This window comes from Nomascus leucogenys, chromosome 2 (assembly GCF_006542625.1).
Source record: "Nomascus leucogenys isolate Asia chromosome 2, Asia_NLE_v1, whole genome shotgun sequence".
NCBI classification, from domain to species: domain Eukaryota; kingdom Metazoa; phylum Chordata; class Mammalia; order Primates; family Hylobatidae; genus Nomascus; species Nomascus leucogenys.
The window spans coordinates 32,519,529-32,535,278 of record NC_044382.1 but is presented as its reverse complement, the minus strand read 5'-3'; the positions used below and the strand labels follow the sequence as shown (position 1 = coordinate 32,535,278).

Below are 15,750 nucleotides of genomic sequence, written 5' to 3'. Positions count from 1 at the left end.
TCCTGGTTCCAGGAATAGGGTCTAGGAAATTCAAGCCTCTATAAGCCTAATGTAAGCCAAAAGAGTACGTTTCTTTCCCAAACTTGAAAGAAGGGAAGGTAGACTATGAAGGGAATAGTTCAGTGCAGCAATTCTAAACCAATTTTTCTTCCACAATAATATTTTTCACATACTCAGCAATTCCACAAGTAAACCCAAAATCTGATAGATCATTTCTCACAGCCATTGATTGAAAAGTGCTATTTTAGCAGATTTCTGGCAGAAGACTATGTCCAAGGCTTTTCCCCATCCTTCTATTGTCCCATCTAACCATTGCTCATGTGGTCCCAGCTGCATTAGGTCCACAGCTTACCTTAATCATGGCAACAAATGGCATGACTTTCTTCATGTATTTCTTCAGTTCTGGCATACTGCCTAGTTCACTAGCAATGACTTTGTTGTCAGGCAGTTTTCCGTTATTGGCCTAAAAAAAGGAAGAAGGGAGAGTAATGTAGAAAAAAAGTCTCAAGAATAAGGCAGAATAGTAGATGTGACCAGGCATAGAATGGTGGCCTCTATCAACCCTTAGAGAACAGCAGAAAAGTGTTCGGCCCTAGCATCATGGGGAAGTGAAAGTTGAATGAACAATGCAGAAGGAACTCTCCTATTCTCTATAAATTGACGACACATACTTTTTAGTTTAGAAGAGAAAAAGAAGTGATTTGTGTTGAATATTTCTCCTGTTCAGAAACTAAATGGTCTCATAAAAACTTGTTTTCAAATTTCTAAAAGCATTTCATTAGTCATATTAAAATAAAAAATTACACAACTATCATATAAGTTTATATAATGTCTGCTTTTGGACACTTGGAAGAAACTGTTACCACAATTCTGAAAAGAATCCCTAGCTATTGACCTGTTAAAAACAGAATCATTTCTATCTACTCGAAAATAAATGTCCATATCATATATCACTAATGAGTACAATCCAAGTGTGCTTTAAATGAATCTAAATTCATTTCTTTCTACAAATATTAATGGTCCCCTCAATAGAGTGAGAAACAAAGCAACTGGTCTTTTCAAAGTTTTGGGCAGCTTGTTTTCTCTTTATTGTAAAAGGAAGGGTTGGGAATGAATCTAAATGAAAAGGAACATATAATACAATTTCAAATAATCTATTTTCAATTCTAACTTTTACTAAAGTACATGGGAAAAAAATATTCTACTTGTTAATGTATTCCTCTGAAACACATAAAAAAGAAAAAGGGTGGGAAACACTCCTTTGCCTTATGTCACCAAAATGGTGCCATATTCAACATAAGAACACTCTTCGTGATTATAAATGAACATTCTTCTCATTTTTGTGGATGAAAACATACAAAAATCTAAAAGAAAGCTGCTAATGCCAAAAGATACTACGGTTTTCAATTATCTAGCAAATGAATACTAAGTAAAAATACAACTTCAAAAAGAACAGAGGTGATGCATTTTTTAATACCTAAGACATTACATATTATATTTGGGTTCTTCCACTGCTTCCTTGAAATTGCTGGTATGAATATATAATCCACTGAGGTAGTTTCACTTTTCTGCCAACCAAAGTAGCTTTTATCTTTTATTTACCTTAATTCAAAATCTGCAAGCAGATTCTAAAGGCCACCTTCTATTTCTATCATATATAATCAAAGGTGGAAGTAGTTCTCCATAAAAATAGACTCACAAGAAATACAAAAACATTTGCTCTTCTCTATCAAACTTTACGAATGTAAAAGCAGCTTTTCTTAGCATTTCTTAATTAACTATGAAAAGTGTTGAGGCAAAATTCCAATAATGGTCTAGAATATCAAAGCTAAGAATTTTTCCTTTATGTTTCTTCCTTACATTTTGACCACAATCCGTATTTTGTCTCTCTTTTTCAAGTGCATCTTAGTGGTCTGCATCTAGCAATAACTGTTTTAATAACCTAAGCAAAAAAGCCAAAGTCCATAAACATACTTTGTTTCTACATTTTGAATGCAGAGGAAAAATAGATTTTTTTCTTTCAGGAAAACTTAGATCTAAGTTATTGAGTTCCCTTTAAGTGGATTTTTTTTTTTTTCCTTTAAGTGGATTTATCATTACCTGGCACAGCCAAAAATGTCTTCAAGCTCTACATTTCTATAGGTAATTATCAAACCAAACAACATTTAAAGTACTCAAGAACAAAGCTTCACTTTTTTCCAAACAATAAACAAGGTTATAGTTTGAAATAATTTAATGAATGAATATAATGAATGAATAAATTTAATGAATGACTCCCACTGCTCAAGTTACAACAAATTCCAAAGGCAAACTCTGTCCTTTTATTTCATCATTTCAACTACACATATGAAAACCCCCAATTCTTTTGATTACATTCAACTAGATCCAATGTATTTTTGTATAAATTTTTCAGAAATGAGAGGAAAACAGCAGCTTTTCCCTCAGCATCCATTTAAGAGCCACGAAGAATAACGTAAGGATGCTCTCTGCCTAGAGGGAATGAAACAAAGCTGCCTATCTTTCTTCTTCCAGACATTGCCAACATCCTAAAAACAAAAACAACATAGGGAGCATACAACACCATCGGGGGGAAAAAGTCTACTGAGAGCATCACCTCAAAGTGTTTACGCAGAACAGACAGGGTGGTATGTTGCCAAGGTGGATAGTTCTTTGCCACATAGATGGTGCAATGTGAGGGCTTCTGCAAGGGTTGTTTGTCAGTCTTCTACACGGTAAAAGAAAGGAAAAACATTCAATAGCTTTTATATAAACCAAAAATGAGAAGAACCCTCCCCCAACATACACCACCACGGTCTTCACCATTAATGAAAATCTTTTCAACTTTCATTACTGTTAAATGTTATCTGATCAATAACTTTTAAGGAATAATCTTTTTTTTTTTTTTTTTTTTTTTAAAAAGACTTTACCTTCCCTTTAGCTGGCATCATATAGTTCTTGAGTCGTAGTCTAAGGTCATGTGTTACTTCCATGAGATACTGTGAGGAGTGTATTAAAACTTCATCCACAGGACCTGCCACAGGCCATGAAGCATTCATAATTGAGTCAGGCTTTTAAAAAAAGAAAAACAAAAAAAACTTCAGTGAGATTAGGCAATATAACTATTTTATGGTTCTTGATTATAGTTTCATACCAAGGATACCATCTGTAATTGTGTGCTCAGAGTTCAAACTTGACTACACATAACCCACTTGCACAGTCCCTGATCTAATGTTCCCTAGAATTCAAGCTGTGAAGTCTGACACTACATTCTTAATTAGCATCCATTTGTACAAGCATATTAATACCCACACACATATGCTCACTTTCAAAGAAAATTATGTAATGCTAATTTGCCTAAATTTAATCATTATTATATAAATTATGCATACACTCAGTTTTTATCCTGCTAATATATCCAGTATTCAAGTATGGTTATTTGGTATATAGATCATGAGCACATTTCTGTATTGTTCATGCATTTAAAAATACAAAAGAGCCTAGCTAATATGGCTGGAAAGGAGTTATTAACCAGCCAATCTATTTATCTGCAAGCCTGGGAGAAATAACTGAATTTATATTCATAGTAAGAATGCTAATATCCCTGAATATTAAGTCCTATGTATGCCAGAAGTTTTATATAAAACAAGAATACTTACGCAAATATACACCTATATCATTGTTTTTAAGCAGCTCATAACAATTGTTTATATCTTTCTCAATATTTTCACCTTTTAAAAATATGTATACACTGTGTGTATATAAATAAGGGCACATATATCCATCTGAATAGGAGATAGCTCTGGTTTAACCTGTCATAATTATGATGCTGAATCCAGCATTACTCTTGAATTACTCACTTTCAGACTTTCTCTCTTAAGTAACAATATTAGCACAACACTTATTTAATGAAGCCAAAATCAAAACATTTTAAATGCATAAAGGTACCTTTCCCAGGAGTGTCCAGATGTGCTCACACAAATGTGGACAGAATGGAGCGAGGAGAAGTGTCTGAACTTCAATAAACCGGAACACAAGTTCTCTGTGCATCCCTTCCACGGCCAATTCACGGTACTTATCTTTTGCAGCCTATAAAATTTGAAATTATTTACCATTTCCCTCACCTTCTTTAAAATAAAAATAAAGGGAAAAATTTCAGTATCTTGGTTTTAATACATTTTTAAGTTTCTAGTCTTTTAAAAATCCATAACAAATTATTGTAAAGGTTTTACTTTAAGAATCTGCAAGTATTTATCTTTGTCCAAAGTACATGGTAGTTTTATACTAATAATTCTCAAAAAAAGAATTTTTTTACAGACAGTCTGTAACTGAGACATAAAAGTTGAACAACTTTAACTGTATATTAAGGGTGACTGCTCTTAGCAGCATATAGGATATTAAATATAAAAAAAGACTATAAATACAACACATTGCTATGCTCAGCCATTTATCCTTATTTAACCACATCTCTGAAAACCAAGTTATATAAATCTCAATGTGATATTTTACATAGCTCATTGCGTAAAGCTACATTTTTAAGCCCTTTAAATGCCAAACTTGAGGAAATACTGACACCTTGTGGAGAACCTAGAAAACGCTTGCTCTCAAACTAATGGCAATTAATTACAATTTTGCCTTGTTTTTATCAATTTTGAAATGTTTTCCTGGAAAGTATAGCTGAATTTTAGATTTAATCTCCTTTATGTTAATGCTCATAGCTTAACTAGGAGCAGAATTATTAAATTAAATGGACACAACAGAAAAAATACCAAAGATAATAACTTAAAATCACAATTTATTGAAGAATTTAAAATTTTTCTGGCAGGATTTTCAGTCTACACTTTAGGCGAGTAATTGTGCTATAGCAGGAAGGAAAAAGGGGGAAAATATATAATGTTCACATTGACATGTTTTATAGCTACCAAAAGAATCAACAGCCTACCTGAAACTCAAAAAACCCTGTTTTCAAAGCTTCTTTAAACATCATCTTTTCATAGTTTTGATCTGTTTTTATAATTCCTGCATTCAATTCACTATTGAATAGGGGTGGAAAAAAGGTTATTGAGTTTAAAGGCACTTATACATAGCTATAAAAAACTGCGGCATATGCAAATTTAAAATACTGCTTATTTAAGCAATAAAATGAGAACAATGTCAGAAACATTTAAAACTGCTCAACACAACAACATCTTTGCATTCCTTAAAACAAATTACTGCAGTCTCTCTATTGTCTATTCATCATTAAGTACTGTCATCTGACACTGCTTAGGGCTCCTGTTTATGACATAATAAATGATGCTTCTTGATGGACACTTTATTCTTACAAAGCCCAAAATGCAATATGAAAATAGCTTAACTAAGGTTGTAGCCAAGTTTTGGGTTTTTTTTTTTTTTGAGACAGGGTCTCTCTCTGTCACCTAGGCCAGAATGCAGTGGTATGATCACAGCTCACTGTAGCCTCGAACTCCTAGGCTCAAAGGATCTTCTCACCTCAGCCTCCCAAGTACTAGGACTACAGGCGCAAGCCACCACACCCAGCTATTTTTTTTTTTTTTTTTTTTTTTGTAGAGACAGGATCTCACTTTGTTGCCCTGGCTGGTCTCAAACTCCTGGGCTCAAGCAATTCTCCCACCTCAGCCTTTCAAAGTGCCTGGTTTACAGGCATGAGCCACAGTGCCTGGCCATAGCCAGGTTTTAATTATTGCATTTACAATAACTAATACTGGATATTAGAAAAAAATTTTCTCATACCAATCCAGGTCCTTCTTAATTTGGCCTAATCTGGCCCCAACCTGTTTCATCTCCTACCTCTGCCCACCAGATAATGTACTTCAAATAAATATCAGACCCTTTCCATGGCGTATCCACACTTTCTCCTCTCCCTGAAAACATTGTTTATTTTTCAAGAAACCCAGAATTTGGCCGGGCGTAGTGGCTCACGCCTGTAATCCCAGCACTTTGGGAGACTGAGGCAGGTGGATCACAAGGTCATGAGTTCGAAACCAGCCTGGCCACCATAGTGAAACCCCGTCTCTACTAAAAATACAAAAAATTAGCCAGACTTGGTGGCAGGCACCTATAATCCCAGCTAGTAGGGAGGCTGGGACAGAAGAATAGCTTGAACCTGGCGGAGGTTGCAGTGAGCCGAGATTGTGCCATTGCACTCCAGCCTGGGTGACAGTGCAAGACTCTGTCTCAAGAAAAAAAAAAAAAAAGAAAGAAACCCAGAAGTCACATGACATCTTTGAATTCTCCTTATCTCTATTATTGTACTTAGAAACTGGGTGTTTGTCTCCCTTGCTAGACAATAAGGATAATGTCTCATTCATCTTTATGATACCAGTGCGTAGGATGACTCCTAAGATATTTATCCTTTTCTTTTAATCTACTTTTCCTTTAACCATTTTGCCCTACTCTAAAACAAGACAACATGGTAAAATGGTTATGAGAACAGACTTTCAAGACAGACAGGAGCAAGTTCACATCCCAAGTTTGCAACTACTAGCTTTAAGGCATTTAAGGAAATACTTAATTGTTCTAAGCTTCAGTTTATTTATAAAATAGAGCTAATAATATCTGTATTATATAAGGTTGCTTTGAGGTTAAAGTCAGATAATGGACGCAAAATACTTAGCATAGTACCTGGCACAAGTAAGCCTTCAATGAATACTAGCTATGATTATCATTAGTTTATTTTATTTAAAAAAAAAAAAAAAGAAAAAGAAAACTTAAAAATGCACCAGGACTAAGTAACTCTAAAACACGAAATGATTGGGATCTACAGATTACCTGGCAAAAACTCTATCATTGAAAGTGTTGGCAGGACCACTTCTTAGGCTGTCCCAGTTGGCAACCATTTCTTTCACCCACTCTACCCAGGTGTACAGACGGAGAATACCTGCATCTGCCATGGTTTCCACAAAGTTGGCATCTTCCACAGTGTCACCAGCATCAGCCAGAGCCAAACGCATTCCTGGAAGAAGAAAAAAAAATTCAATGCATTAAAAATATGGTTACTGAGTATCAGTTGTGTCCTATGTGTCCAGTTGGGTACCTTGCAAAGCCCATACATAAATTAACAAATGCTTTAAAGGACTGTCCTGGATCAACAACAAAAATTAAAATCACCAAAAAGTAGCATCCCTAACCGTGATGTTAAAATATTCGAACCATCCATATTGATTTGCATCCACTAAGCACCAATATGCATTTCTTCTCAGGCATGTTGAGTTAATGAGATAAAGTGATCTTTAATGAGGCAGAGATAGAAACTGATAAACTGGGGATAAAGATATACATTTCATTGTGGTTTTCTTATCAACATCCCAGCCTCATTTCGAGGTAGCAAAATACATTTTAATGCATGAGAATACACACTGGTGCCTTATGTGTACAAATGCATATGAATTTTTCTCAGTTTTGAAACTAGGTTCTTACAAGTTTACCACTAATAAAACTTTGCTTTTTCAATTCTCACTCTCAGTACTACCAAAATCTTCCATTCTAAAATACTGAAAAAAAAAAAAACCTAAAAGTCCATCAATTAAACTGTAGGATATCCCTACAATGGAACACTATATGGTTGCACAAAAAAAAAAAAAAAAAAAAAAAAAGAGAGAGAGAACTCATTATGTAGTTATTTCTGTCTTCAGCACTGGCGTCTAATCAAAGCATTCAGGTTCTACACTTTGCCTTTTCCACTTAACAGTTCGTATTTGTATACTAACCCATACATACACATATCTATGTTTTTTGTTTGTTTGTTTGAGATGGAGTTTCACTCTTGTTGCCCAGGATAGAATGCAATGGCGCAATCTTGGCTCAGTGCAACCTCCATCTCTCAGATTCAAGCAATTCTCCTGCCTCAGCCTCCTGAGTAGCTAGGATTACAGGAATGTGCTAATTTTGTACTTTTGTACACCTGGCTAATTTTGTACTTTTAATAGAGACAGGGTTTCTCCATGTTGGTCAGGCTGGTCTCAAACTCCCGACCTCAGGTAATCTGCCCACCTCGGCCTCCCAAAGGCTGGGATTACAGGCGTGAGCCACCACACCCAGCCGTTTAGTTTTATATCTATATATCTATACACAGAATAAAAATCATGAGCTCATACTTTTATCACCAAATCCAATCTGACCCATAGGGCTCATTCTAGCATTTTCTCTTATTTATAGCTTCTTTTTCTGATAGTGAGCTCTGTGAGGCAGAGGTTCTCATTATCTACCTGTTTACTTATTTATTCAATCCTAATATATACATAAAGTGGTTTCATAATTGCTTATATATCTTGTAAGAAACAGACTAAATATATTATTTGGATACAGTTCCGTCTTTGGCTTTGGTGTCCAATCAAAATACTGAGAACACAAACTGAGTTAGCCACGGCCAATAAAAAGAAGTACCATGATGACCAATGACTAATTATATAAGAAATGAATGGTTCTTTCAGGATAGTGCATTTCTTCTCTTGACACAATAATAATAAAATGAATAGGACTGAGGCCAGACAAAAAAACAATTTTCTGAAAAAATCAATGTTCCCAGGTTCAAGACACATTTAGGAATACCAAATACAGGCCAGGCATGGCGGCTCATGCCTATAATCCCAGCACTTTGGAAGGCCAAGGAGGGTGGACCACTTGAGGCCAAGAGTTTGAGACCAGCCTGGCCAACATGGCAAAACCCTGTCTCTACTAAAAATACAAAAATTAGCCAAGCGTGCAGGCACATGCCTGTAATCCCAGCTATTTGAGAGGCTGAGGCACAAGAATCGCTTGAACCCCGGAGATGGAGGTTGCAGTGAGCCAAGATCATGCCACTGTACTCCAGCCTGGGTGACAGAGCGAGACTCTGTCTCAGTTAATAAGAATGGAATACCAAATACAGAGGAAATATCTTGGAAAAGCTTCCTTCATACTCAACATTTTTTTTTTTTGAGACAGAGTTTCACTCTTGTTACCTAAGCTGGAGTGCAATGGTGCAATCTCGGCCCACTGCAACCTCCGCCTCCTGGGTTCAAGCGATTCTCCTGCCTCAGCCTCCCAAAGTAGCCTGGAGTACAGGCACCCATCACCATGCCCAGCTAGTTTTTGTGTGTGTGTGTGTTTTTAGTTGAGACAGGATTTCACCATGTTGGCAAGGCTGGTCTTGAACTCCCGACTTCAGGTGATCCACCCGCCTCGGCCTCCCAAAGTGCTGGGATTACAGGCATGAGCCACTGCGCTTGGCCCATACTCAACATCTCTACAAAACAAGTCTTGAATCTTTGCAATGATACTGAGTTCATTAAAGGAAGACTCAAAGTAACTTCAGCTTGATTTGTTCCTGAACACATCATGTCAGCAATTCTTATATATTAAATATTATGTTGCTCATCCACAAAGGAAACATTAAGATTTTAAAATTTTGTTAAGAGCAAAACAGAAAGTAAAATTAAAACACCAATTTTAACATGTCTTTTATAATCTGAGGAGAATTGGACCCTATAGAACAGCAATAAGGAAAATGTTTACTCACCATCTGCTGAAAATTTGTCAATAGCTTGGGTCAAAGTGAGGAAGTTGCCTGTGGATTTTGACATCTGAAATAGAGAGTCAGTGATCAAGCATTAATAACAGTAATATAAATAAACCAAATCAGCCAAATAAAATTAACTAGGTTGGCCATAACCAGATAAAAACAAAAAGGAATTCGAAATATGGAAAGGAAAAGATACTACACTAATTTTAGAGAGGTGAAAACTGAATTTCGCCCAATAAAGTGGCTTGTTAAGGTTACTCAGCTATCAGTGACACAGCTAGGAGAGGACCTCCAGACTCACACTCAGTCCACCGTGATTTAGCCTATACTGTCTGGGTTAGACATGGGTAATGATTCCACTATAACTCTAGAACACCAGCTGGTTACCTAAGAAAGAGCTTTACGGCAATTAGAATCATTCAGAAATGGAATGGACCAGCTCATGAGGTTGGAGTTATGATTTTAGGAACCCTCCTATCATTAGGGGCACAAAAATCGGTTGTTCAAGTTGTGCTCTGCCGTAGGGCAATGCATCGGAAGAGGCACCACTCACAGCCTAGCAATCTTTATTGTTTTAAAACTAATGTCATTAGTATAACTATGCTGATATCAAAAGGAAATGATGATTATATCAGTTTTCTATTATCCTACATGGCAATACATATCTTGTTCTAATAAAATCAGGATAGTACAACTTTCAGACAGCCAAAGAAAATGTCATGTTCTAACAAGAATAATAAATGTATTGTTCCTCTTTGACTTACAAAGAAGAAATGAGTTCAATAATCAAAGGTTCCTTATTGAGCTAACAAAATCTATTAAAACCGCCTGTGCTTCTGAACAGCAGTTTTTCAGTCTAATATACAGATTACCTATTTTTCTTTTTTTTTTTTTTTTTTTGAGATGGAGTCTTGCTCTGTTACCCAGGCTGGAGTGCAGTGGCGCAATCTCGGCTCACTGCAACCTCTGCCTCCCGGGTTCAAGGGATTCCCCTACCTCAACCTCCTGAGTAGCTGGGATTACAGGCGCGCGCCATCATGCCCAGCTAATTTTTGTACTGTTAGTAGAGACGGGGTTTCACCATGTTGGTCAGGCTGGTCTCTAACTCCTGACCTCGTGATCTGCCCGCCCTGGCATCCCAAAGTGCTGGAATTACAGGCGTGAGCCACCACACCCGGCCATAGATTATCTTAAAGGAACATTTTTTATTACCTTTCAATATTAGGGCACAGGCTAAGTCTGATGTTACATAATACAACTTACATCATCTGCCGTTTGTTTAATGCTACAACTATTTTCTCTTTTTTTTTCTTTTTTTGAGATGAAGTTTCACTTTTGTCACACAAGGCCTGAGTGCAATGGCACGTTCTCGGCTCACTGTAACCTCTGCCTCTCGGGTTCAAGCGATTCTCTTGCCTCAGCCTGTAGCTGGGATTACAGGCGCTCACAATCAGGCCCGGCTAATTTTTTGTATTTTTAGTAGAGATGGAGTTTCATCACGATGGCCAGGCTGGTCTTGAACTCCTGACCTCAGGTGATCCACCCACCTCGGCCTCCCAAAGTGCTCATAGGCATGAGCCACCGCGCCCAGCCCCCTACAACTATTTTCATTATGACATATAGACACTTATGACAACTAATACTGTCATTGCTATTCTGTTGGTTACAACAAAATTCACTGGTTGTAACAAATCTAATTTGTTACCATTTTTATTAATGAGGAATAAATAATTTTGTACCTTTTTTTTTAATCAAGGAGGGGTGCCCTTCTCTAATTTGCACAGAAGTATCATAGGGGCAAGTGAGGGGTCTGTCAAGTTTGTATAACCTCCTATTGAGGATATTGATTAATAAGATAAAGTCCTATGCAGTCTGTTTAAAAAAAATCACCCACATTATTAACAGTAACAGTAGTGATAGTAACAGCAGAAGCATAGAGAGGACTACTATACTGCTTGGGAAGGAGCATTACATGACACCTAAAAATCTTACAGACTCCAAAATTCTATCATTCTACTAATTTAGTGGCCAGTCACAGTATAAAACAAAAAGCACCAAGCCATTTTCTCAACTTACTAAGAAAAATGGCTCTTCCCATCGTCTTTGATACTATGGAGGCCTGCTGGGAGCAGCACTTCCAAAAGGAAATATGGCTGGAAGGCTGTGGTCCCAGGCCATTTTTGTTGGCTATGAGCAATGTCTCCAGAACACACAGCTCTTCTTCAAATTGAAGGTGTTAGCTGGGCATGGTGGCTCACATCTGTAATCCCAGCACTTTGGGAAGCCGAGGCGGGTGGATCACTTGAGGTCAGGAGTTCGAGACCAGCCTGGCCAACATACTGAAACCCCGTCTCTACTAAAAATACAAAAAACTAGCCAAGTGTGGTGACAGGCACCTGTAATCCTAGCTACTCGGGAGGCTGAGGCAGGAGAATCGCTTGAACCCAGGAGGTGGAAGTTTCAGCGAGCCGAGATCACATCACTGCATACCACCCTGGGCAACAGTATGAGACTCTGTCTCAAAAAAAAAAAAAAAAAAAAGAAAGAAAGAAAAAGAAAAAATTTGAAGGTGTTTATGCTCAAGATGAAACAGAATTCTATTTGGGCAAGAGATATGCTATGTATACAAAGCAAAGAACCAGACGGTGACTCCTGGCAGCAAACCAAACAAAACCAGAGTAATCTGGGGAAAGGTAACTCAGGCCCACGGGAACAGTAGCATGGTTCATGCCAAATTCCTAAACAATCTTCCTGCTAAGGCTATTGGACACAGAATCAGAGTGACGCTGTACCCCTCGAGGATTTAAACTAATGAAGTCAATAAAAGTGGATTTGTGGAAAAAAAAAAAAAAAAAAGGCCAAGTGCAGTGGCTCATGCCTGTAATCGCAGCACTTTGGGAAGCCGAGGCAGGAGGATCACTTGAGGTCAGGAGTTCAAGACCAGCCTGGCCAACATGGCGAAACCCCATCTCTATGGAAAAAAACAAAAATTAGCCAGGCATGGTGGCATGCACCTGTAATCCCAGCTACTCAGGAGGCTGAGGCAAGAGAATCGCTTGAATCTGGGAGGTGGAGGTTGCAGTGAGCCAAGATCATGCCACTGCACTCCAGCCTGTGCTGAGTGAGATTCTGTCACCACAACAACAACAAAAAAAAAAAAAAAAAAAAAAAGGAAAAGAAAACTCTTCTGGGTCACAATGCTAAGCTCTTTATGATTCTTGTCCCTGTCTGTCTCACTTTTTCTCTCTTTACTTCAGTTGCAATTTGTGTCACCTTTGGCCACTCTAAATACAAATGTTATAAATAGGTAACTTTTCCCTATTTCTCTCTTCAGTTAATACTATCTACTCCCTTGCTCAATTTTAAAGATAAAAATTAATTTATAGGCCGGGCGCAGTGGCTCATGCCTGTAATCCCAGCACTTTGGGAAGCCGAGGCGGGTGGATCATGAGGTCAGGAGATCGAGACCATCATGGCAAACACGGTGAAATCCCGTCTCTACTAAAAATACAAAAAAAAAATTAGCCAGGCGTGGTGGCGGGTGCCTGTAGTCCCAGCTACTTGGGAGGCTGAGGCAGGAGAATGGTGTGAACCCAGGGGGCGGAGCTTGCAGTGAGCCGATATGGCGCCACTGCACTCCAGCCTGGGAGACAGCGAGACTCTGTCTCAAAAAAATACTAATTTATGCTTAGTCCTAAATGTGCTAATTAGAAGATTTTTAACTCTTATTAATTCATATTATTTCTTATTTATTTACTAATTTTTTGGTAGAGATGGGGTCTCACTATATTGTCCAGGCTGGTCTTGAACTCCTGGCCTCAAATGATCCTCCCACCTTGGCCTCCCAAAGCTCTGGAATTACAGGCATGAGGCACCACACCTGGATACATTATTTCTTACACATATTTTAAAAAAAGTGCAACACTCTAAATCTGAAAAGCCTTCCACAGAATTTTAAACTTTTAAGATGCAATAAGCCTTACCTTCTCAGAGTTCAGGAGGAGATGTCCATTTGCTCTCACAGCTGTAGGCCATTTGTCACTTCACAGATAAATGTGTAAGACAGAAAATAAGAAACAAAGATGATAGTTATGGCTTAAAATTTTGAGGTAAAAGCTAATAGACTCATAAAGGTTTGCTAAGATAAAAGTGCAAGGATATATACTATAGTCCTTTTTGTAATGGGAAGTGAAAACAAATCAAAGGACTGGCTACATAAACTAGGATACAGGTATACAATGATGTAACTACTTGGGTGGGGCTACACATATGGATATAAAAAGATCTTAAAAATATATGTGAAGGCCGGGCGCAGTGGCTCACGCCTGTAATCCCAGCACTTTGGGAGGCCGAGGCGGGTGGATCACGAGGCCAGGAGTTCAAAACCAGCCTGGCCAGGATGGTAAAGCCCCATCTCTACTAAAAATACAAATATTAGCCGGGGGTGGTTAGCGCCTGTGATCCCAGCTGCTGGGGAGGCTGAGGCAGACAGTTGCTTGAACCCGGGAGGCAGAGGTTGCGGTAAGCCAAGATCGTGCCACTGCACTCCAGCCTAGGCAACAAAACGAGACTCCCTCTCAAAAAAATGTATATATACACACACACACACACATATATATACACACATATATATACACACACACACATATATACACACATATATATACACATATATACACACATATATATACACACACATATATGTGAAAACATAAGACAGAACAGTGTAAACAATGTGGTATCTTTGTATACATTAACAAATAGAGATATCAGATGCTGGTATATAAAATCACAAGAAATCAATAGCATCATGATGAATTTTGGGAAACAGAGTAGTGTGCAGGCAAGGATGAAAGTTCACTTTTAACTTTTTGCCTTTATGTACTCTTTAAATTTTCAAACTATGTACATGTCATTCATTCATTCTAGCAATGAGATCATATGGGGGTTGAGAGCAAGAGTTGTGGAGCCAATCTCTCTGGGTTTGCATACTTGTACTATCTTCATTAGCTGGGTAGCTTTGGGTTATGATTTGTTCCTCTTTATTCCTCAGTACAGTTCCCTGCCTACAGACATGGATATTAAAGACCTTCCTCGAAAAGCTGTAGTAAAAAGAGTTACTAAAAGTGATTTTAAAAGTCCCTGGCATAAGCTCTTGATGTCAATACTTATTTGTAATTTTTAAAAACCTAACAAATGTGAAAAAAGTTGGTGCAAAGGAATAAAGATTCAACTTATTTGTAAAGAATACTTCTGAGATGCCAATTTGCCTATAAATGCATTGTAAACAATAGAGAAAAATACTAGGGCCAGGCACGGTGGCTCATACTTGTAATCTGAGTACTTTGGGAGGATCGCTTGAGTCCAGGAGTTTGAGACCAGCCTGGGCAACAAAGTGAGACCTCGTCTCTACAAAAAATAAAATTAGCCAGGCAAGGTGACATGTGGCTAGTCCCAGCTACTTGGAAGTGTGAGGATCACTTGAGTCCACGAAGTTGAGGCTGCAGTGAGCCAAGATCGTGCCATTGCACTCCAGCCCGAATGACAGAGTGAGACTCTGTCGAAAAATAAATAAATAAATTATTATGTTATTACTTTAACAGTGGATGACGAGTATTGTAAGAACTACATTAAATTTATTTTATTCCTCTGGGCTGGGCACGGTAGCTCATGCCTGTAATCTCAGCACTTTGGGAGGCCAAGGCGGGTGGATCACCTGAGGTCAGGAGTTCGAGACCAGCCTGGCTAACACGGTGAAACCCCGTCTCTACTAAAAATACTAAATTAGCCAGGCGTAGTGGTGCACACCTGTAATTCCAGCTACTCGGGAGGTTGAGGCAGGAGAATCGCTTGAACCCAGGAGGCAGAGGTTGCAGTGAGCTGAGATCACACCATTGCACTCCAGCCTGGGCAACAAGAGCAAAACTCTGTCTCAAAAAAATAAAAAATATTCGGGAGGCTGAGACAGGAGAATTGCTTGAACCCGGGAGGCAGAGGATGCAGCAAGCTGAGATCGTGCTACTACACTCCAGCCTGGATTCTGTCTCAAAAAAAAAAATTATTTTATTCCTCTACTTCAAAATCTTCATTTTATTCTTGAAGGAAAAAATGTAATTTTATTCTAAATACAAGAAGGCATAAGAAATTGTTTTGGTTTTATGAAATAAAATGTGAACAGACTGAGAGGTTTGTTTCCTCAGCTACTTGAGGGACTAGAGGGAAAAGTAGACACG

General features: G+C 38.0%; 1 protein-coding gene and 1 pseudogene across 2 annotated transcripts in view; one reads left to right on the top strand and one right to left on the bottom strand.

The window, feature by feature from the left end:
• Positions 1–15,750, bottom strand: part of LARS1 (leucyl-tRNA synthetase 1) — a 69,058-nt gene that overhangs the window by 12,605 nt on the left and 40,703 nt on the right. For both annotated transcript variants that reach the window (XM_030827089.1, XM_030827093.1), the window contains exons 21-28: positions 13,501–13,558; positions 9,515–9,578; positions 6,787–6,970; positions 4,940–5,030; positions 3,946–4,086; positions 2,928–3,068; positions 2,615–2,725; positions 353–463 (exon numbers count right to left, since the gene is read on the bottom strand). In XM_030827089.1, the coding sequence (XP_030682949.1) occupies positions 353–463; positions 2,615–2,725; positions 2,928–3,068; positions 3,946–4,086; positions 4,940–5,030; positions 6,787–6,970; positions 9,515–9,578; positions 13,501–13,558 (901 nt within the window). The remainder of the gene's footprint in view (positions 1–352; positions 464–2,614; positions 2,726–2,927; positions 3,069–3,945; positions 4,087–4,939; positions 5,031–6,786; positions 6,971–9,514; positions 9,579–13,500; positions 13,559–15,750) is intronic.
• Positions 11,667–12,324, top strand: LOC101177640 (annotated as a pseudogene).